Source organism: Lasioglossum baleicum, chromosome 3 (assembly GCF_051020765.1).
Source record: "Lasioglossum baleicum chromosome 3, iyLasBale1, whole genome shotgun sequence".
Classification (NCBI taxonomy): Eukaryota; Metazoa; Arthropoda; class Insecta; order Hymenoptera; family Halictidae; genus Lasioglossum; species Lasioglossum baleicum.
In genome coordinates, this window is record NC_134931.1 from 4796187 (window position 1) to 4817880 (window position 21694).

The 21694-nt window shown below is 40.6% G+C and overlaps 1 protein-coding gene across 2 annotated transcripts in view; it reads left to right on the forward strand.

The window, feature by feature from the left end:
* The window catches only part of Ubce2h (ubiquitin conjugating enzyme E2H), a 57155-nt gene that overhangs the window by 23578 nt on the left and 11883 nt on the right, over positions 1-21694 (forward strand). Inside the window, exon 1 of one of the 2 annotated variants that reach the window (XM_076447792.1) lies at positions 234-15725. The exons of the other annotated variant lie outside the window; for it this stretch is intronic. Coding sequence (XP_076303907.1) covers positions 15638-15725 — 88 coding nt within the window. The 5' untranslated portion in view covers positions 234-15637. Of the gene's footprint in view, positions 1-233; positions 15726-21694 lie in introns of those variants that run through there. 2 annotated transcript variants of the gene reach the window in all.

Consider the following 21694-nt stretch of genomic DNA (forward strand, 5'->3'; position numbering starts at 1 on the left):
CTTAGTATATTGTTGGTTCATGAAAACCATTACCTTAATAGGAAATTTTGAAAAACGCTACATTTTAGACAATACATTTCTGCTGGTGAATCAACCGGCATTTTTACTTCACATGTTCTAGACTTTTCTTTTTAACAAAATTGATCATTTCTGTTTTCACACTTCATTGTTCAAATGCATGTTCTATCATTTTGTCCTCGACTAATTTGTCTTGAAAATTTACATTTTTCTAGATAAATTCATGCGGAGCAACAACGTTTTAGTTTTACCAACTGTGTGTGAACCAAAATGTACAAAAACAGTGTATGTAAAACGATGTATGTACAAGAGATCTCATTTGTGTTGCCTACTAAATAAATATTAACAAACTGATAGAGTGCCTCTTTTTGTCTTAGATTAAATTTTGTCAATAGAATGCCTATCTTTTTGTCCCGGACTGTATTCATGTTAGCTGTGGCTCAGGTTTTCCCCGTAAGAAATCATTCGCTTCGGTCGTTTGCAACGCTTCATCCACACACTGAATATCCGTAACTCGAGCAAACCGAGCAGCTCAATGCTCGACGGGAAGAGTGAATTAATCTTATCAGAACGCAGACTTTGTTGTCTCAGACGAAAAGAGTATGTCTCGTCCGAGGAAGCTCGGAGAGATACCGACGAGCGGCGAGGCTGGCTGGCTGGCGTATCCTGAATTTCTCCAGCAATGGTTTAATTACAAAGGGCTCGGAACCAGCTGTTTCGTTTGGACGATTGCTATCTCGGACTTGCAAAGTACTTCGCGGGAGGAACAGTGCTCTCCGCCTCGCCCGACTGATGGCAATCACGAAAATAAATACGAGTGTCAAGGGACGGACCGACCGGCTGTGCGCTTCGTAACCTCGTGTTACGCAATTTTACTCATTGGCGGAGTAGAAATAAAACGGGCAACCATCGACGAGGCAATCCGAACCTGCAAGACCTTATCATCGTTCGTTACGCTATGATTTATTTGAGTACGTCCGTTCGATCTGGAATACGCGGACTCGATTATGACAACGTGTCTTGGAACGGCCTGTTTGCTTTAAAATACAATGTCTAGATATATGTGAAAACTTCTGACTGACATGTTACTCCTATCATGTACAGACACTATTCCGTAAAGTCTTATCGCTAGAGTCGAACGTAGCAAAGGATAGCGAGGAAACAGTGGCAAAACTCTTTTGTTTCGAATGATTTTTTATGGGACTTTTACCGACATGTTCTTGACACTTCTCTGTCTGAAACGACTCCAAACACGACACACTTCCGGTCATATTTGCCTGTTGAATCCACGATACAGTAGAATCTCGATTATCCGAATTATCCAGTGGAACATCATTCCGAATCTACTTAAACTTGGAAGAAACTTGGAGAATGTTGTGAATAAGAAGAGAGAAGCGTGACGGAACTCGCCCTTTACTCGTTCAATTCTACATTACTTATTGTACGGAAGTCTGCCGCTGAAGTGTCGTATAACGAGATGCGCCAGTTCATAGCGAGTCGTTTACACTTCTGTTCCTATTGATCAAGTCGAAGGGAAAACTTTCTTCGCTGCCTGTAAACAGTATGCTATACATCGCGGAAGTCTGACTAGGCTTTTTACGTTCACAGTTGCGAGTAAGGAGCTTACCATTTCCCCTTCAAAAATGAAAATAGAATTTGATACAATATGCTGCTCTGGATGGTTCACTATTTCTCGATTGAAGGAGAAATGAGAAACATGTTGGAACCTACAACATCAAAATCATACGCTCCTTTAGTATTTAAATAAGTATGATCTATTTATCGAGTTAATTGGAGAAAAGTTAGAACCGCAGAAATACAAAAGAAGATACGTGGAGGAAGGTTCAACCAAAAGAAGCACCGGTTCCTTGTATGATCAGAATCTAAAAGAAAGGTACAGTGGTCTGGAATACTTCTTTAGCTCGAGAAGCAAACAGGATGCGTATCAACGGGAGAAAATTGGCGATTATTCGAAGCTCGGCGAAAATTTTCCTCTGAACGACAATTATAAATTCACGTCGGCTGAAAAATCGCAAGAGCACATGGTCGTAGAAGCAGCGGCAGCAGCAGTAGCTGATAAGATTAACAGGACCGCGCACCGTCTGTTCCGCGGATATAAAGTTCCTTTGCAGAATGGTCAGAAGCAAGAACCCGACGGAAAGCATGCCGGGGGCGTTTGATCAGATTAATATATTCTCGTTCCATTAGCCCCGGGGCGATTTTTCTTTGAGGCCTAACATCGAGGACGTAAATACCACCACCGTGCATCGGCAACAGCGTGGAAGCGCAGTGGACTCTCCCGGTGCAAGCTGCGCTTTACCGTACAAAGCACAGTCGTTTGGAAATGCCTGTAAACGAGCGGTCGACGATACACATCGCAGGTACAACAGTGTCCCGCACGGTGACCCACTTTAACAGCGGGGCTCTAATACACCCCAAGATTCTGTTCGACAGTGACGCCTGAACCCCGCGTAGCTGTAATGGACGGTTGTTCCAGGGACGTTAATACATCGTAGACTGTTTTAGCCGTGTTATATTTTATACAGGGTGTCCCACTCGACGTTTCGCTCGAGACCGTTTCCCAAACTGTAGCTAGCTTCAGAAAATTTTTCGAATAAAACTTACTCTGCGTCCAGAGGGCCTAGATAGTAGGTTGACTTGTCCAGCGAATGTATGTGTGTGTGACTATTCCTTTTCATATAATATTTATCCCCGAAAGTAGAAAGGAACTATTTCATCAACAATAAGGTGAAATGCCCTAAGTGTGGGCAATCCAAAAGTGATACCTAAATCTGGACAATTGAATTTTCATAGTAAAATCAATAATTAAGAGATTAATTAATCATACTATATATTCTGAGGCCTTAGCTACAAGTAGGTATGAATATTATTTCATTAAGACATCAATTGAAATTTAAAAATGAATTCAAAGTTCATCTGAAAACAGTATACAATTTTTACTAGAAAAAAAGATATAATTTAAGCCCTTAGACAAAAAGTAATTATCACGCATAATAATATTGATATTTTAAAATAAATTGGCAATCAAACTTAACTTAAATAATAATTATCAATTCAAATATTAGATGTCCAAGTTTAGGACTGTTGTGAAATATAAGTACGCATTCTAGAATGAAAAATTTAAGTTCGATGGATGCTAACAAAGGATCACCAACTGTACTGTCGAAGACAGAAGGAAGATCTTGAAAAAAGGAGCAAGAAAAAAATGATAGAAGAAGAACATTTGTCAAAAAAGCAGGAAAAAGAGAAATACAAAATTAAAAAAGAACAAGAAATCAATAATAATTTACACGAAAGAAAAAAGATAATTACACAACAAATTAAAGATATAAAGTTAAAAACCAATGATAAATCTAAAAACATGAGGTCTGAAGCAACTAATGATAATAAAGATGAAATTATAGGAGAGAAAGTTATGCACTCAATTAGAGAATAAAGAAGTATTGTCCCATGAAATGCTTGCTTTGCAAAAGATGAGCATATTAAACAGGGCAGAATGTGTAATATACAATAATAATATATTCATATGTGCATCATATTAAAGATTTAATAAAGTTCGATGTTATACATAGATCAGGCATGGGCAAATTTTTGCTCGATCGGAGGCATTCTCAAGGAATACCCCCACTCCTCCCGGCTGCGCGTCTCGCTCCCCGCAGCGGCCGTAGTGCTTGGCGCACTATAGTGTCTGTTGCAGATTATATGTAAATACAATTTGTCCCGGTGTACGGTTTACTTCTGTCCAGGTACTAGCATAGATTGGATTTAATATGTCCAATTATAGGTTTGAATTATTCTTGTTAATACAATTAAAATATTAATCTAAACAATGATTTTTCCATTTTAAATTACTTTACAAACTCTGAATTTTATGTTAAAACTCTTAAAAAATTATTTTTGTTAATCTAAACTGATAAAATTAAAGGTAGCAAAATATGCTGTCCAGGCTTAGGCTATTTCACCTTACTTTATTACATAAGTTACAGACAGTTCACGTAAAAACGGCATTTGCGAATATAATGTATATTGTGTACATATAGGAAAATGGAATGATGTACAAATTTATATTATTTTGTTCTGGAGCAATTTAGTGGAAAGAATGGAGAAAGAGGAAGGGGCAAACGTGACCAAATGCATGCAGGAAGACAGAGGGATATTGATTAGAGCCACATTTCTATGTTTAAGCTTTTTGCAAGAGGTGCCGACGGTAATGGACAGAGCGATTTCAAACGATTTCCTGTTCGCCGGTGCTAGGCACACGAATCTTTCGATGTTTCTTCTTTCCTCTTACAATGCATATCAGCTTCATTCAACCAGAAGATTAATTTTAACGCAGACCCTGAAATTACGCTGCCCCACTCGCAGCTTGTCAGAGTGTTCGAGGGACAAGCGTTCTCTCTGCTAGTCTTCTGTTTCCATTAATAGTTCGCAGCCGCGTTGCTCCGCACTTCGCATTCTATCAGTGGACAGATCCTTTCCGTCACACGCTGCCAAATGCACCATAATTGCGCTGTAATCAATGTTCACTTTTCAAGGAAGGTAGTTTCAAGCAGCGGTTCGCTTGCCGATGAGTCAGCACCTCTGATAATTTCGTTCCCGTTGTTTCGTTTATCAAAACGTTATTCATCAGCACGCCGTGCTTTTCATTTCCGATCTCAGATAGTGAAAGTAAGCCTCTTATCTTATTAATTAATTAATTATTATGCGTTTGTTCGCTGCGCAAATTCACTTCGCGTTTACCGCGTTGCGTTCTTCGACTCTATTCTGGCCCCACAGAAAGTAAAAGCCAAGAACAGGAGTGATTAACTCTGTGGTACATGAGTGGGGCGTTGTATTGCGAAGAGCTGGTCGCGCATCCTCTGTTAGCCGCAGACAATTTTGAGGCGACGGACTCAAGAGGCTTTGAGCGGTGGGGGTTTAGTGGGTATGGGTAGGAGTATAGTCCCTCTAGTTCCATTTCCCCCAAATTCCATCTAGGGGGTGCCGAGTCCCACACTACCCCCTCCAGACGTCATCTGAGGAGGGGGTGTGCGTAAGTGACATTCCTCCACCGCCCTCAAATAAAAAAAAAGGCCCCACAGAAAGTAGAAGGTTTGTCAGCATCGTTAAAATCGTGTAGCATTTTTTGATGTCTGTCTCCTCGTTTTTTTTCTAGCCCCATTAAGCAATTAATTATCAGGAGAGTTGACCATTGGATAGGGGGCTGGAATGAGGCACATTCACCCTACAGCGGATCTACCAGCAGAATGGTCATTCGTCTTACAATTTCACGAGCGACTTCCTCGTGTTCAGTCGTTAACTGAAATTCAGACAAATTACGGGGATGATTCGCGCAATCCGATGTGTAGTTAGCACAGCTGGAGGCTGATTAGCTTGCAGTGATGAGCGTCGAAGCGGTGTTGGTAGTTCCTGAGACTCGTTTCCGGCACGCCGACGGAATTCCTGTGTCAGAGCTGCTTGTGTTGGTCGTTTCAGTTGTACGCCAAAAGTACATTCGCAAAAAGAACTGCGAGGTAACTGCCGAGGAAGATTCGCCGGCCAAGAAACCCTCACCGTAGAATTTCTATGTAAATACAGTCGTCACGTTCGCTCACATCGAGAATCGAGACGGTTCCCCTCTTCCGCTCCTGCAGAAAGTCCCTTGTGCCCCATTCCAAATTATCAAGTAGATACTTAAATAAGTTTCTTTCCTTTCTTTCGCGAAAGAAAAGCCCAGCCGGAAGCCATTATATGCTTGTAGAAGTTTATGGTGACAATGCGTTATCCAAAAGAAGTGGCAGAGCTTGGTTCCGGCGATTTCAAAATGACGATTTCGATGTGAAAGAACAACAAGGATCGCTGTGGAGCACCAAAGAAGTTCCAATACGACGAATTGGAAGTACAGTAAAGCCTTGATCTAAGAAATACCCTCGGGTCGGGGCTACTATTTCTTTGTGACCCCGCCGACCCCCCGAACGTAGAAAAGTGAAAAAAAATGTAGAAATAAAGATTTCTTTTCTATCGTGAAATCCACTAATTACGTGAAATGTAGGAAAAGTTATGGCTAACGATGGCAAATGCTTTGTACAAAATATTCTCTATTTTTCTATCGAAACAAAGGAGTTTTATGTAGGAAAAGAACTGGAGAAAGTTATTCGAGTGCCTAATATAACAGAGTATTACAACCACCGCTGACGTTGTTGCTTATTTATCGATCAATTTTCAACGAACTACGGCTATAACTTCATTACCTTTGACGGACACATGGCCCCAGTCTGATGGCCTTCGTTATTGTATTACTCGAAGCTTCGTTTCTGATAAAAAGTTAGGAACCTATGGTAGTTTAATTGAATACCGAGCATCGACGGTTAAATTCGTTTTCGTCGAGCATCGAATACCGCGATTTTATAGCGATCTTTACTTTGATCTTCGTTCAAAGGCTTGTAGATGTGATTTGTGCTCTTCCCTTTTCTGCGATCCGGTCCGGTTCAGTTGGAACACGTGAAACTTGCAAAATAAGTTCTTCGACCGTTGGGAACCGGCACACACGGGAATTTCTGTAATTCTAAATAGTGATAAGTAGTCGACTTTATCTCGCTTTCTGATAAAGAATCGCGTTCTACATGTTACCACCATATTTTTCACAGCTGTCACCTGTTTATGTTCGATAGACGCTGATCTATTCACTAGAATATTTATAATTTTTCTAGCAACCGATCGATAAATGTTCGCATAAAACACCGTGGCGGGGAAAAATGATTTTAAGCGTAGACGACATGTTTTATTCAAACACTGTGCACGGTAAATGAAATCAATAATCCGAGCTTTTGAAATGTTTAAACATGGTGCTAAATTAAAAGAGTACGGGATTTTCCCGTTCGGAGGCAAAATATTGTATCCCTCTGCAACTAAACTTCCTTAATTTTGTCCGATACAAACCGTTGGTTCGCGCAAACAATGGCTTTTATTCAAATTATGGATTTGTCATTTCCCGGACATAACGGAACGCAGGGGATGCTGTGTTGACAAACAATGTGGGTCACCGAACTTTATAATCTTCAGTTACGGCAACATCATTATTTGCAAGAATGAAGGGTTTACAGAAAATTGTGTGATTGAAAATGCAATTTCCCGTTGGAGTCATTGGCCCAATAGTTTTCGAAATCTTCATCGACTTGGAATGCATTTCAAGTGTAGTTGACGCTTCAATATATGTAATATTGTTCTGCTGGTTACATTCAATTGCATGTGTGGCAAATACATCTTTCATCTGTTTTTTAAAACTTATTATTGTTAATCATTTCTCCGGTCTGCCTGTACGTCCTACGGATTAAACTGTGGAAGGATTAATTTCTTATAAGATTAATTTTGATGTTTCATTCGTATAACGAATAGAACAAAAATCGGATAGTGAAAGGTTCTATAGTTTCACGGTGACAAAATCGCGCAGAGCTTGAAGTATCGCGTTCGCCGGAAGGAATTCCGATGGAATTCCGATTGGAATTCCGGAGGAATTCGAGTTTCTTGTATCACCGTATACCAAATTTAGTGAACTCCGTGGGAGACTCATCTCGCAGTAGGCATCGCGTTAATCGACACGTTGTCACGAGCGATTCGATTAACCTTTCAAAGTTCAAACTGCAATTTTAATCGGTCGTTCGCGAACGAGAGCAGTGCGTGTTTCGCGTTCCGTGTGCGCGTCTGTCGCAGATAAAAAAGGTCGCTCGCCTCTTATCAACACGCACTACTATTAAATCATTGACCAGCTGGGGCGCGCGATCATTCGGCTTGTTCTGGCACAACAAACTTCAAAATATTAAGAGGCCTCTCCAGTTTGACTATCCGATCACGAGGCAATTTTTAGGCATTTCTTAAAAGGCGGGTATCTACAACAAGGGAATAAAAATCTTTTCCTGCAATTTCTACATTTACGATGAAAACGAGTAGGTCAAATACATAGCAGATAAGACAGCAACTTAAGGATATTGTTACATGTCAAATCAGGAAGATCCCTTAAAGCAGGACGGTAAACTCACGTTTACCCAACGATCTCGTGCCCTCACCTTCGTCCAGAAACGGTGTAATTTCGATTTTGTCGTTCCCGCTGTGGATTTAATTTAAGTCGACTTTCGCGTCGCGTATAATTCTCGCCGCATTCTAACTACGTGCACTTTCGCGAGATTCTTTTTTTTTTTGAGACCGTCACGCGAGTTTTCGCGAGTGTACCGGCTCGACGCGTTTTTCCCACCTCCCATCCGACGTTTTCCCTTCTTTCGTTTAACTACCGTTCATTCTTTGTTTCTGTTTTCTGCTTCTTTTGTGACGCCCAGAGCTGCTCCGGCGAATATGCTAAGGCCTCGAGAACCGCGGGACTCTATGAAAATGGCGCCGCCTGTCTGCCGTACGGGTTTCCCTCGCGCGAATTTTTATTGTTCGAGGACGAGATTGCGCCGGATTTTCGCGAATAATTTGCATTGGATGAGAACAGGTGTTTCGCGGGGGTAGATGAACGTCGCTGGACATGTTTATCGCATCACGCGAGGCTGCATGTCGTTATCAGAAAAAGGGAAGATATACAGTGGATCTAAAAAGTATTTAAACACTACATTTCCGATTTCGTGAAAACAAATAGTACAACAATATAAGTTTGATGCCTCTACCCTCGCAAGACAGTGTTCACATTTCTCTAAGATATTTTTACACGATGTAGCAAGTTGGAACCAGAGGAGTTATTTTTCCTCGAAAATGCTGCAAATTGAAACGTCTTCGAAAACTAGGACTGGTTCTCTTCAACGAAGAAGGAAACAAACAGCGAAAGGCTCGGTCGTTCACGTTGCAATTAAATTACATCGTCGAACGGTAACGATTTACGGTGCGTTCTTGTCACGCAACGTGTGCCAGTGTCCACAGCGCAAGATGATTTACGAGGAGTGGTTAGCACAACGAATGCATCAGAAACAACCATAAAATTCTGAACCGAGGATTACGATCATAAATGTTTTCTTGGTGAACGATGGAGCTTTTCATCATGTTGCCACGATCTTATTAACTGCTATCGAGGGGCGCATCGTCTGTCTTCGTAACGGCATGGTCTTTAACAAAATGGAAGGATAAAAGCATCGTCTAGGGAAAATTTTCACTTCCACCACCATGGGATAAATGCGTGGACCCACTTATTAAAAAGTTCATAGATAGAAGCACAGGTATATTAACTACACGTGTATCTCTAATAAATGTTCAAAACTAGGACCTCTAGCTTGGAGTGAAAACGGTCAAGATTTATGAGCCAGAGGCGAACGCGATCCCTGCGAGGGTGGTGTTAGCAGAATGTCGAAGTAGCCTTGCTGATAATATTTCCGAAACGATAACGCTCGGGATCGTGTTCTTCCAGTGTTCGGCGAATCGCGCGGCTGGGAAATTGCGAAAACGGTTCGGCTTCACGCGCGCGTACGTAATACAATTTTAATGTCTTGGTCGCTTTTCATCGCGTCGCGCCGAACCGCACCGCGTCGGAGAGAACGAACAGGGTTGATGCTATTGCCTGAATTTCCATTCACAGAGCGGAAGCTGAAGGCGTGTGGAATTGCAGGCGCGATTCATCGCGAAAAGTCGTCGAACGGAAGCATAAAGTGAAATAGTGTTCAAATGGGATTTAATTCTTCGAGAATCTTGTGGAGCCGCTCTCGCGGATTCTCGCGATCCTGTCGACGGGATTATGAAAACGCAGAGCATCATTCGCGAAAGGGACGCGGACAGATTCGAAACGGAAGAGCTGCCGGGTTTACTTAGAAACGCAGCAATTAAGATGCGCGCAACGTAGAAAAATGGCTCGCACGTTTTCCAGCACATAACGGAGGCGGATTATACCCTGCTCTCGGATTATACCGTGCGTCTATCGGATTTTCGTTATCCATTTTTATCTTGTTTTCCTCTTAACTCTAATCATCCCCAGGCATTAGTCCTTTCTCTCGCGAAAACGGACGCAGAACGGTCGCATCAACGATCAGCATTTCATTCTGCCCCTTTTCAAATGAACTTTCCGTCGTCGTATTCTTAGTTTGTCTTTCTTCCTCGGGCGGAGAATGTAAGATGAAGAATATTATTTTTAAATCTTAAGTTTTATATAGGCCTGTGACGTAATAAGTGGATGTGTAAACACACCCGAATGCTAAAGGTTCAAATACGTATTAGAAAAATGATTTGTTCGGAGATTCTAATGTTAAAATTCACTCAACGTGTTTACCACGACTCACAGTGGAGTATTTGATCAATCTAGCTGGCCAAAATTATTTTTTTTGCTTAACGCGTTTAAAATGTACCTACTAACTTATATATAGTATTTTATCTTTAAAAAAATAATTATAAAAAAATAAAAATTAACATTTCCGACTTGATATAGGAAAATTCGAATTTCTTCTTTTGATTACACAAGTAGTTCTCGGCATATGTCAACTTTGCATTTACATTGACATTTTGAAGTTGCTGAATAATGCACCATATTTGCCTCCGTGTAAATACTTGAACATTAGATGGCCCTAAAATAATAATAAATGCTTTTAAATCGGGTAAAACATCACTTTAAAAAATATCATTCACGTTTACAAAATCTTATTTTAACGATAACTTATGAATTCGTAAATATTCGTAACTGTTTTTTACACTAAAATAAAGCTGAAACTTTCCACTTTACAGTGGCTAAACAAACATTACCGGGACGGACCCGGGCGTACAACTAATTCCTTCCGGTTGTATGTAGATTCAGATTAAAACTGCCTCCTAATTGACTTTTTTCAGTTATTTCTATTTTATTTAAATCAACGCGTATTTGATTAAAATTGTGTGAAATGTACACACTTACCTGCTTCAATACTATCCATCGTTGTTTCTTTTAAAATAGCTTTCATGAAAAAAAATATAGCACTTCAAACGTTGTTAACGCGGGGACACGCCAAAGAACACAAACGCTGTCTGGAATGAGTAAACTTCAAGTGATCGTACCTCTGTACGGAAATGCCAAATCGGGAAAAAACCGACGGTTTATTACGCCCCCACTCTTCATCTTTTCCAGGTAGCACCTCATTTTTACCTGGGATGAGTTTGACAAAATATACTTTTGGCCAGCCAGATCGGCCAAATACCCCATAGTGCGATGCTACAATTTGCCGTTTCTAGAATAATCCGTGTACTAAATATGTCGATTTTCTGTACACAATGAACGAAAGAATTGTTAATTGAAAAAGCACCAGCGTTTCCCTGCGGGCATTGCGAATAATGGCTTTCTGCTGTTGCAACGGCGGCTAGGCTCCTTGAAAGTTCTCTACGCTAATGGAAAGAAAACTTGTTTTGGGCGGTGGTGAGTCAAGCCAAACAACTTTCGCAGTACGTGTATCTCCCGCGATTATTGCACCGCGATTTTCTATTAACTTCCCGGCAGGTGCGCTTGAAATTTTAGCATGACTGATTGCGCGTTGTATTTCGCGCAACACCTTCTCGTTTTCACCCTAAACTAGTTTAACACGTTCGCTACTGTGACGACCACGACTTCCCGTTTCACGTGAAGAAAATCAAATTACTGTTGCGCACATCGTTATTTATAATTACTAGACAGCGGATTTGATGCACTTGTGGCAAAGATAGGTAGATACAATTCAAAACAGTGAAGATATTCTAAGAATTCGAAGATATTGTTGCATTATTTTCGACTTACTAACCCCTTGCCGTATTTTGACGAGCCAGACTCGTCACGAAGGTTTTTAACAAAGTCTAACAAACACGAATGTCACGCGTTTCATTTTAGATTAAATAAAATTTGATTCGTTTGTAATCAATATTTAAGTATTAAAATAAATGTAGACATACAAAAAATATACAATTTTCTTTTCCCTTCTAGGACATTTTTGATTTAATATGATTAAGAAAATAAATAAATGTGTATGCAGCTCCAGTATTTTGCAACGGCTGTGGACAATTTTTATTTGCCGTATAAATCCGCGGTCTACCGATGACCAACAATCGTGATGTCGAGTCTCGAGCATTCTGTTTGCGAATAAGTTTTATTCAGAGAGTCACAGAGTAACTGTGTGCAAATATTATGGACGTGGAGGACGATCCATAACTTTCGCCTGTAGGGGCTATACCTGTGGAAAGGCCTACGTCATGGGAATACTGGAGTGGCAGGACCATCTGGGAACTGTCTTTAGCTAGGTTTTAGGACAACGACAGGATTGGCCCAGAGGTGCAGGAGGATATTCCGCAAAGCACAGCCGATTCTAACGGTACATCTTTACGTGCGAGCGCATGTATTGTGTCTTACCGTGATACTAATATCGGTAAATCCTTTCACTATGCCAGCGTCATCCAATCAGCGATTAAGTCTATCTAGCCGGGCCTGCCTGATCTATTAAGCACTTTATATGCACTGCTTGAAGAAGGATTAACAAAATCGATCATTAGGGCACGTTTATGAAAGTACTTGTGTCCTTTCCAACATATTCCACCCCTAAACTGTTAACATAATTTAGGCAAGACTTCAGTCAACTGTCCTGTTTCAATAAACTCATAAATGATGATATTCTGGGAAAATGGTTTCATAGGTTCCATTTTGCTCCTGTAATAGTTTGGTCGACTAACGTGATCCAGGCAGTTACTGTCGATGTCCCAACAATTTGGGGTTCCGAGTTGGTCCCGGTTTAACGCGTACACGCCGAATCCCAGAAATGGAAAATTAATGCGTAGCCCAGTTCGCGTTGTCGGGTGGTGGAAAGCGGTGCGGGAACGATGGAAAACCGGGTTACTGGGCCAAGCTAGGGGAGAAGCTTCGTATCGAACAGCATCTGCATCCGTGCAGGGTGCACAGCCTTGGCGTCTTTCGGGATCGCGACCCGCGGAGGGTAAAAAACCTTGAGCACATGGATGCCGGAGGAGAAAAAAGAGGAAAGAAGCGTGGCACCGTTGTCGACGATAACGTCGCACCGACGAGTGCTCGCTGCTGGGGGTTCCGAGAGACTGTAATTGAGGACGGGGTGGAAATTCGCAAAGCTGGAACGTAATAAAAGAAACCGAGGGAGCATAGCGGCGGCGACTTGATCCTGCCCATTTCGCGCTGTTAATCCCGACTTCTGTTCGTGTTTCCCTTTTCTTTGGGAGTTTAAGGGTGCTGCACGCAGTCCTCCAGTTGTTCCTTGAAAAATGTTGCTCCAATGTTTCCGGTCCGGCAATTATCAACCCTAGAAAGACTAAAAGGAGGTTCTCGACCAGTTATGAAATGTTCACGTTACTTCTCGTTTCTCGTACATTTTCAATAAATTCTGTGGCGTTACCGATACCCTCGGGATTGCTGTCGATGAACAAAAATATCTTTTTGGAACGAACATCGATAGCCGTGTACGTCGAGCTGTTGCTCAATAACAAATTTCTCCATGTATAAATTGCTCGTGTTTGGTAGGAATCGGTCGGATGGGATTCTGAAATTGGATAGTTAAAAAATTAAAAGGTAACAGCTTCCGGTGGGATTCATGCAGTAACCTGTTCGTGTTCATTGAATTAAGTATCTGCTATGTTTCTATATATGTATTCTTCTCTCTATATTTATGTTCTCTTTATATTGAAATTCGAGAAACGATCATCGCACGTTATACTGTTGGAAATCTGATAATAACGCTAGTGCTGTGTTGTAGTTTTCTTTTCCATCGTAGTAACTCGGCGGAATTGTCCGCTGGAAAACATTGAACTGCTATAACTGAGAAACTTCGTTGGTGATCCATTGTTACGTGGATTGTACACGAATTATATTTATTGACATTTAGCGTGCTCAGTCAACAGTAAAATCAACAGTAGTCATGAATGTACCTAACAATAGTGAGAAGGCAGAATATGCATATACAAACGCTTTACGCAAGTCTAAATTATGACAGCGCGATGTTTATGAATTGGATCATTGTTATAGGTCATCTTTATACGCGTCATTGGTGTATGTCATGAATATTCTCAGTGATTTATCAACAAGGAAGCCACAGAGTTCCGCATTCACGCGAATTTTCGAGATTCGCAGTAATTCACCGTACGCTTCGAAACGATTCCATGGCTCGAGGGTAGCGTATAATGCCGATCGTGAATCGATCACCGTAAATGAAACCAACCACTTCCTGTTTCCGTTTCGTTGCACCCTAATCAACCGTAGTATTATCTCCTGTTTGTTTGATAACTATGCTCATCGATTCTTTCGCGTTATCCTTCCCATCAATTCCAGAGAGATATTCTTCAATACATTATCGAGATAAGTTTCATTCAAAATGAACACAGTCATTCGGAAAAATGACTAAATCAACCGTATTTTAAAACGCAGCCGAGCGGAGTGTACTTAATTACGGTAAAAATTTTAGCGAATTTTATCTGATATAAATGAATATGGCCAAATGACATCGGTCATTTATCTATACATGCTTAAGGAAAATATTAGTTTTATAGATACTGTTATCCATATCGCCAAACTTAGAAATAATATGAAAGAATGCAAAATTCATGATTTTAAAAATATGCTTTCAACACGAGACATCGTTTGAAATTAAAAGTAGAATTAGTAGTTAGACTACAGATTTTATGGATTTATAACAATAATGAAGAGATTATTGTTCAAAGTCAATCCCAATAATTTAACGAATTAACTCGTTCGAGAATTTAACACGGAAATATGTACATGTTTATTATTTCAATAATCATGAAAGGAAAATATCAGAAACGTGTTGATTGGTCCAGCAGATTTCTGGTATTAATGGTGCTCATTGAAGTTTTAGAGGAAGCCGATTCGTCGACAAACGCGGCCAGGCTTTACGGCGAAAAATTCAATATTCCAGCTATTAGTCGCGACGCAAATAAAACAGAACAATTCGCCATGTATAAACTGTCTCGAGCAATGTTTTCTCCTTCGTTTTGGGTTATATCGAGCCTTTGCAATTATCTTTATTACCGGCGATTCCGCGCCAGTTGAAATCCATGGAGCTTCTGCGGAATTTTGTCATAGTACGGGCAGGCTTTGTGCGCGGTCTTTCACGTTCTTTTCTTTGCCGAACATGATTTCGCACATTGTTGTTAAATATTTATTAAAACATGATTCGTTTTCCGAGTTGTACAAATTGATTTCTCTCTTCTATTATATTTTTCGGAATCTTTTCCAGGACACCACAGGAGTTACACTGGCATTGATTTCTTTTTCTAAATTATTATGACGAGTCGAACGTAATGCAACATTTTTAAATGCTTCGAATTCTTCTACTGTTTTGAAGTGCATCAAATCCGTAGTGAACTTATCGGCGAATTTAAAAACAACATTGATAATCTAGATCGGAGAATAACGAGAAATGGTGTATCAGGTTACGTAGAATTTAGCAGCATTGACTAGGAATTAACACCGTTGAGTTGCATTCCCGTAGCTTCGATTTCGTGTGGATGTCAATACTTTCACCATGAATCCACGCGCATCTGTGTGTCCACGTGCGTGTACGCACAGGTGGGTCACGTTTCTCGCCTACACGTCGCTACGGCCGGCTGCATAATGCACGCCTTGCATCGTCACGTGCACGTCTAACAAGGAACATCGCCGAAGTGTGACACGTCGATTTGTATGAAACCTTGCGCAGCGGTAGCGTCTGCAATATTCGATGGACTTCTTTTTTTTACGTTCGTAATTCACGCTCATTTTACAATATCACGTAAGTAACGCACCTGACATTTAAAATGCAAAAACGAAATAAGTAGACTGCGGAAGCTCGCGCAAATTCTAATGTATGCTGATTAATACATATTTGTAGACGGAACTACAGCGGAAATTGATTTTCTTCGTTGTTTTCTTTCCCGCCTCAATCTAATTTTACTAAATATTTCGAAATTCTCCAGCGCATTTTATATTTTCCACCACCAAATTGGTTATAGACGCATAAAAGCTGCGGCCTGTTAATAAATATGTATAGACGCATATTAATAAAAGAAAAGCTGTGAATACTTAATCTTCGCATAATCTTCGTTCGTAATAGATGTGCATATTTTCGTGCATGGGAATAATGATACAGTCACTCTGTTTTTGTGTCTACAAAAGACTTCATCGTTCTTAGAAATTCTTTCGGTATAATTAGCTGGATTTTTAACAAATTTACTGATGGTGTTTCTACTTCAATTTAAGGTTAGCAATTTTGATAATGGACAACTTTTCTCGAAACAGTTTTAGAGCGGTTTCCATTCCAGACACACTTAATGTTGTCCCACGACTATATTGAATATCAGTGCCGTAACGAGGGTATGAAGCGACTGTGGCAAAAGTGTCTAACTTGCGACTCCCCGTAACTCAATAATGACAAAAAAATTAATAATTTTAATGTAACAAGTTAAATTTTACTAAAAGGAATATATTAAATACTATTATCCTCATCAAAATGAGTTGCCTGTGTATACAATAAGGTATTTGTCAAGGTATTTGTATGAATAAATAATCTATAACCTAAATAAGAACAAATTTTTATTCATATTCAATGATGACAAAATAAAAGAAATACGAAACATAGGTATATGTTAAAATAATATAATAAAAACATAAAACAGTTCAGCATATTTTATAAAGTAATTTTTCTCGTTTTTTAATTTGCAAACACCTTCATTTGCAAAGACATTAATATCGTCATAATTTAATGTTTTAGCAACATCTTTTTCAATTGATATTCTAGACATGTTTGTTAATCGCTCTTGTCCAATAGAAGAACAAAGGTACGATTTTACAATTTTTAATTTGCTAAACCAGGGGTCGGCAAACTACGGCCCGCGGGCCAAATCCGGCCCGCCGCCTGTTTTTAATCAGGCCCGTGAGGTTAATGAACACGAAAAAAATAAATAAAATTACGTAAAATAAAAAATATTTTGAACCGGTATTTTTTTTGTTGCTCTATGAATAGAATTACCTAAATATCTTCGAGCTTGCTACCCGGCCCCCTAGCCTAAAAATTTTACGTTCTGGCCCTTTTCAAAAGAAGTTTGCCGACCCCTGTGCTAAACGAACGTTTGCAGGAAGCTGTTGTTACAGGCATTGTTATGAAAATCCTTAATTCTATGTGTAGATTTGGATACGCGTTTTGTAATGAGAGTTCGTAATTTTTTTGCAAGATTTGAAAAGCGTCCAAGCGACCCTCAACCGGGTTGGTATTCTTTGTTTTGCGCCCCAAACCCAGTTGCGCCCGTGGCGGACGCCTTTTTCGCCACGCCCGCGTTACGGCACTGTTGAATACTGTTGAATACCATTTATGTATCGATAAGTCATTTTGTCTCACGCGAGGACTGCAATGTTTACGTCTTTCTTCATAACAGATACTACGCATAATCTTCCGCACAGATATTTCGAACTACGTGCACAATATAATTGATTTACTAATATGTATGTACACTTTCTCCTGATACCATCACTGTAGTCAGATAGCTTCCGCAGTCTGAGTATCGCAGGGTAGTTTCGCCCTCTTCATACGAATATGAACCACTAAAAAAAAAGAAAAAATATGTGTCGAATACCGTCAGAATTTGCCCACGTCCGTGTGAAGTTTCATCAAAATCGGCCTGTCACAGTTGGCTGGTGTTTGGCTGGAAGTGCGGCGCGGTCTCGCATGTGCATGCACGTTCGCGATTCGCGGTTCGCGAAGGCAAAAGTCGGTTCGCCGTGACGGCCTGAAAAACAGGGAGAGTCGAGGTCTCGATAGAGGCAGCAAGGTGGTCTCTTCTCTGTTGGCCTCCGTCGTGAATCAGAAATTCACTCTTTAACATCGATTCTCGGCGAATCTGCAATCCTATTCGCGAAAGGGCCACTCAAACCGTACGTACGTAGCTCAAGTGATTTTTGCCTCCAGTTAGTCGGCCGATCCATGGACAGATCGGCAGGAATCATTCGAGCGATGCGTCTAGAATGACTCACCGGTGATTACGACTTGAAGTAGCTTCGCTGGTTTTCATTAGACATCATCGTATCCAATTGCGAGAAAGAGAACGCAGTGTTTTTCCTAGACAATCGTGAAACTCGGTTTAGATCGCGCGGTAAAGATCGCGTCTGTTTCCTTATCCGAGATAACGCACTGTTGTAATGTCAGTGTTGTTTATATGCTCAGTGTTCAAGGCTACCTCATGGTCACAGCTGCCACTGTGCGACAACGTCACGAAATACAGTAATGTCTCAATTGTCGCAAAAGCCTCGGGGGATTTGGTCGCATTTATCGTATGGGTTAGCTATTTCTTATCTCCAAAGGTCGAGCCGAATGTAGAGAAGGACAGCGTGTGTAAAGCGAGACCACGCGGGGGCCTTTGAACTGTGCCGGCGACTGCGACTGTTCGCTTCTCTTTCTTTCCGATACGTTGCTCTTCTTTGCGTTCGAAATTTCCTTCGTCGATTAAACCACTAAATACAATTGAAATTATATCGTGTTTGGTCCTTTTTTAATCAGAAAAATGCCACGAATATATTGACGAGAGTTTCATAAAAAGATAAGTAATAATAAAACAGATTAAATATTGGTGTTACATTGTGAGGACACACGGGCCTTTGAACTGTGCCGACGACTGCGACTCTCCGCGTTGCATTAGTAGTGGTTCACACCGATATACCCGACCTCATCACATTACTAAAGTGGAGGGGATATTTCTTTAGCGTCAGGCGCGTACAGCCTTTTTGCGTCAATTGAGACATTACTGTACAAGCCTAGTAGGTATAGTTGATCGCCAAATTAAGACTTGTGTCCCAACTCTACATTCCCCTTCTACGATGCCATCCCCCCACGCATCCGCCACGGCACGATCACTTGACGCGCTCCGTCTCTGTCGTGCATTAGGGTGGATTTATAGTGAAGCAGCGAGGTGAGCTGTGCGGTCAAAAAAAGAAAAACAAAGAAAATACGTATGTATTTTTTCATTAGTATGTGTCGAAATGTTGTCACGAATGTTGGTTTCTTTTCACCGCGCCGCTATCATCGATGCTCGCACACACACACACACACACACACACACACACACAGCTCCACTATAAATCCACCCTTATTGTCTCATTAGTAATCCCGTACTTTCAGAGAGAGAGGGAGGGTAACTTTTTCCCCTCAATTCGAATCAATTCCCCTCATCTGGCGACTCTGAAGTAAACAAAAACGATCACTGGTTTTGTTGACATATTGTCTCTATGATTTAGAAATATTGATAATCTTGAAGGTTTCATGGAATAAGGTAAATACAGAAGTGATTTTTTATTTACTCAGAGTGCCTCTAAATGGTACACCATACTGCATACAAAAGTACCTGGAAAAGTAGTGGTAGATTAGTACAATCTCTCTTTCCGAATTTTATCACTTGTGTTTCTTGTGTCTAAAAATTCTGATTCCCCTTCCGCACATAACAGCGTTGTGAAGTATGTTCGTACCGTATGCGAGATAGAAGATTTACAGTTCATCCGCAGGCTATTATTTCGAGGTACGTGCATAAATCGTTTATTGCACAACACAACGTTGATATTTCACGTGGCGAAACGAGTCAGAAGCTCCGCATGCACTTTCTTCACCGGGACACGATCAGCCACCATTTAATTGCGTTTAGACAATTATCTCGATGCCGTGGAACTTCTTGTTCCCTGCATAATACACGCGTATGAGTGCGTCATTTTTCGATTGTATTTTGAAAATAATTTGTGAATTTCAATCTCCACCTGTTCGCAGGTCAAGAGAGTACTCTTCCACGCGGAATAATGAAATTTTCTTACATAAATTGAAACATATCCGCAGAAATTGGCATTTTTTAAATTGGTATTCATAATTGAAGAATCCGAAAAGGAATTTGCGAAACAGTGTAATAGATAGATGATCGCCGCTCTTGGACGTGCGAAACACGTTTCGCTTCAGCGAATTTGTTGATCAAAAACTTTTCAGCGAAAGTTTTATTTCCGAGTTTTGTGCAAAATGAATTTCGGCCGTAGATTCATCTTGTTCGTTTTTCCGTTGCAGCGTTTGATCGATCCGCGGCTGCATTCCTTCTCTATTTCGCGTTTCACTTCGAGCCACTCTTGTTTGTCGAGCACCGTTCACTGGCGAGGCTTTATGCGTTGCTGAGAACAACTAGAGGATTTCGTTCATGGATGATAATTCCAAAGAGGGAGATGGATGCCAGAGATGAAAAATATAACATCCTGTCGGTGTAGAAGCAATAATTGAGATAATTTTTTCATTATTTCTTTCTTTCATTATTTCTTTTCCATTATTATTTATTCCATTATTTCTTTTATTTTTTAATTTTTCCATTCGCGCGCAACAGTTTCCACCATTTTTCAATCTCAAAGAGGTGTTTCTCATGAAACTGTGCCATTTTCGTAACTAGTCACGTCGCGTCGTCCATCACGAGATGAATTCACCGACCTGTGATACGTTTATCAGCCAAGGCCATTCGTCATCAATCTTTGATTGTGAACATTATTCCTTGGCTGAACGACCACAAGACGTTTCTTATCAGAATATTTCATCGATTCAGTTGTAAATATATCCTAAACACAGGCTAAAGATGTGCTTTATCGACACTTGCGCTTACAAACATGGAATACTTGTTGCTAAAACATGAGACCATGATAGCGTTATATTAATAACACCTTATGACTCGATTTTGTGTTCCGTTATCCAAAGAGAACAACCTTATGTTACTTCCTACATTAAATACGACTTCAACTGTAAAAGTTTGACGCTACAGCCGTCATTTATTTATACATGCCTAAGAAAAATATTAGCATCGTGCATTTATTGTAGAACATAGTGATAATATGAGAGAATGCAAAATTCATGATTTTAAAAATATATTAGACTGCGGATTTTATGCATTTATAACAAAAATGAGCAGACGAGTCACAAAATAGTGGAAATATTAGAAGATTTTAAGAAATCGATTATTTATGATTTTCGGTCCAGTTATGCTATACAGTTTACAGTATACATATGTAGTATAAATAGTGCTTTCGTACACGTCTCGTGTATACTCTGGCTGTCCGATTCTTCTTCATCACCTTGTACTCCACGGTGCCTGGAACTTCTCCGGAGAACAGTGAATACGGCTCGCAGTCGCTCGAACGACTTCGAACAGCATAATTTCGATGGTATTGACTTTCGTTTTGCTGGCGATGGCCAGGCATAAATGTTGCTCGATGTCGCAAGCAATTTGTACGGGACAAAGGCGGATCATCGTCCCAAGAATTCGCATTGTTTGATGTACCACAGCCCGAAACACGTCCCCGCGCGAATCGAGAGCACGAGCATAAAGGCCGATTTTATACACAACCGTGCAGTGTCCGTTCCGGCACCCGGGCAGAATTTGGTCGCGGTTTTTGTATTTAGGATTTATACATGTTCGTCCGTACGATCCGATGACCCTTACGAAGAGTAGTCTCTCCGTAGCTGTCGTATCGTGTGCCGAGTGATAGTTTTGGTAGAGGTGCAACATTCTTTGTAGTGTGCCGAACGTAGGGTAGGATAGCGATTGGAAAAGAAAGAAGAACTGAGGTTTTCGATGCTTCGACTCTCTCTTTCCTTTCCGTTCGCCGTCCTCATACACACCTGAAACTTGAATCGCTTATTGCACAAGTAATTATGATCGTAAATATGTTGTGTTTATAGAAACGAAACGAATACCATGGTAG